The sequence below is a fragment of the Chinchilla lanigera genome, unplaced genomic scaffold (assembly GCF_000276665.1).
Source record: "Chinchilla lanigera isolate Chin_1 unplaced genomic scaffold, ChiLan1.0 scaffold00110, whole genome shotgun sequence".
In the NCBI taxonomy this organism is placed as follows: Eukaryota; Metazoa; Chordata; class Mammalia; order Rodentia; family Chinchillidae; genus Chinchilla; species Chinchilla lanigera.
The window spans coordinates 791,103-793,973 of record NW_004955511.1 but is presented as its reverse complement, the minus strand read 5'-3'; the positions used below and the strand labels follow the sequence as shown (position 1 = coordinate 793,973).

At 37.2% G+C, this 2,871-nt stretch overlaps 1 protein-coding gene across 1 annotated transcript; it reads right to left on the bottom strand.

Annotated features, from left to right (window-relative positions):
* Positions 1-1,938: 1,938 nt before the first annotated feature.
* On the bottom strand, positions 1,939-2,871 carry LOC102028217 (olfactory receptor 5W2-like). Its single transcript, XM_005407949.1, has one exon. The coding sequence runs from the start codon at positions 2,869-2,871 to the stop codon at positions 1,939-1,941; it is 933 nt and encodes a 310-aa protein (XP_005408006.1).

Here is a 2,871-nt window from a genome sequence, read left to right as displayed (position 1 = left end):
AAAGTTTAATTTTACTTTAAAGTTTAAATTTTACATATATGTATGTATTTGTGTGTATGTTTATGTATGGATGCATAAACACACAGAAAAAATATATATCCATATGTATTATTCTAAGTGCCATATCATATTTTTTCCATCACTATGAAAAACTTCATGGGAGAATTTCCTTGGTGAAAGGAAATTTCCTTGATATATGTATATATGTTTATATGTATGATTTTATTTCTATATTATTAATTTGTTCTTTTATTTCTCTTGCATCTTTAAAATAATGTAATAATTGAATATGTATGCTAATTCCATGGTATCATCAGAGAATCAGGATCTAGTTTCTTACTCTGTTACCTTTGAGCGTGACTGCTGTTTTCAAAGCCAACTCACATCCAATAGTACTGGACCAATGGTCTATCTGAACCACACATATACATGTATCACATTTTCCTAGGTGCAAGTGTGATAAATACTAGGAAAATATAATACATTTTTAATTCTTTATCCAGTACCCCATGGAGATACATCTATAACCTAAACAGTTTTGTCAGGCATAGTTTTAAGTAAATTTGACCTTCTTTGTAAAGAGAGGTATTATATTGTATGAGGAGTGATCATATCTAAGATGATTGCTTACATTAAATAAATTACTACAGTAAAAGATATACTCAAGAATGATTGGAAAATGTTTTAAAGAAGAGGTGAATGCAGAATTTTCAGTGGGACAAATCATGGTGTGTCTATTCATGTAATAAATATTTTTATTGAAACAATCAGCATAATTTGGTCAAACTTTTACAGACGTTTTTGAAACGAAAAAGGAAATCTCAAGGGCACTCATATATGATGTTTTATTCTCAGGAACTTATTATTCATTTCTTTGCATATTAATTTCATTTCCATTCATGATTTTACGCAGATTCTTAAAAACTGTGTGTGTGTGTGTGTGTGTGTGTGTGTGTGTGTGTGTGTGTGTGTATTCATGCCACATACCATAATGTGATTTAATCTTGTTTTTCAAACAACTGGTAAGAATTCAAACTTCAAATAGCATGTGATTTTTTATTTGAGCATTTTTTGTTTCACCGACATAATACAAGTGGTTTGGGTAACTGGGATGGCGTGGCTAGACAGCAAGTAAGCATAAGTGAATAATCTGATTGGAGTTACCGATTCAAGAAACAAGGTCACTTTGCTGCTCTAAGGAAGTGATTTTGGGGGAAACATTGAGAACCACTCAACCAAAGCGAGAATGGGGAAGATGAAAGAGAGAGCTCCCAGGAGAAAGGGGTGGAAGAATTGATGACTGACAATTCCAACACAGAGATGCACACAGCTAAGGACATTTGAATTGTTTTCATCCTTTTTTTTGGTTCTGGGAATCGAACTCAAGACCTTGTGCTTGCCAGGCAGGCGCTCGTGTTGTTGAGCTATATCCCCAGCCCCAACTGTTTTCTTTAAATCATTATTTGATTGGACTTAGTTTTTCAGGTTTAATGGAACTGTACATCTTGAGACTTCTCTAAATGTCAAAAAGCTCTAAAGCAAGCATATTTTTCATAGCTTCATGCACCTAAGCCTTTGTTGTGCTTATAAACTTTAAAGATTTTGCTCTACACTTAGGCAATAATCTATTTATGAGAATTTTGAGATAATGTGAATTAACTCTCCATTAATGTTTGTATTCTACTAGAACATAAGTTTCACATGTCAAAAAACTAGTAGATTTGCCAAGAAATGAAACATGTAAATATATTAGAAAGCAATTAGTAAGCCTCTCATTTAACCTCACTATAATTGAAATTGATGGAAGAACAAATAATATTTTGGCACACTTAAAAATGTTAGCAAAATTTCTCTAGATAAAGAAAAGCGCATATGTATTCCAGAAAAGAAGGTAGAGTGACATAAATCAATCACTAGAAATATGTATATGAGAATTGCTTAAAACCACCCTTTACTTCTCAGTTTTTCTAGCGCCTCCTTCACATCCTTGTTCCGCAGGCTGTAAATCAGCGGGTTCAGCATGGGGATCACCAGGGTGTAAAACAGTGAGGTCATTTTGTCTTGATCTAGGGAGTAGGCAGAACTTGGCCGAAAGTACATGAAAAGCAGCGTTCCCTGGAAAATGCCAACGGCAGTGAGGTGGGAGGCGCAGGTGGAGAAAGCCTTCAACTTCCCTCCAGCAGAGCGGATCTTTAAGACTGAAAGGATGATGTACCAATAAGAAACAAAGACTCCTGAAATGGTGCTCAGTTCGATAAAGCCAAAAATGATAAATATCACTAATTCATTGACCTGTGTGTCTGAGCAAGATAGTAAAAGGAGAGCAGGGGCATCACAGAAGAAATGGTTAATCTCATGAGACCCACAGAAACATAAGCGGAATGCCAATACCGTGTTTATCAAAGCATCTGTCAGCGCCACCGTGTAAATGCAAGCCTGAAATCGTGAGCACAGCCTGCTGGACATGTGGGCCGTGTAGAGCAAGGGGTTGACGACGGCCTGGTACCGGTCAAAGGCCATCACTGCCAGCAGCATGCACTCAGCATCCACAAACGTGACTAAGGTCAAGAACTGCAGAGCGCAGCCAACAAAGGGAATTGATTTCCTCTGAGCTAAGAGGTCCGCCAGCATCTTGGGTCCAACTGCGGTGGAACAGCAGAGGTCACAGAAAGAGAGGTTGCTGAGGAAGAAGTACATGGGTGTGTGGAGACGGGAATCAGTCCTGATTAACACGATCATTCCAAGGTTTGCCAGAAAATTAATCAGGTAAACAAGTAGAAACATGGTGAAAAGGGTCCCTTTGAGATCAGTGTTATTAGTGATTCCCGAGAAAATGAATTCGCTGGAGGAGGAGCAATTTTCTCTGTCCAT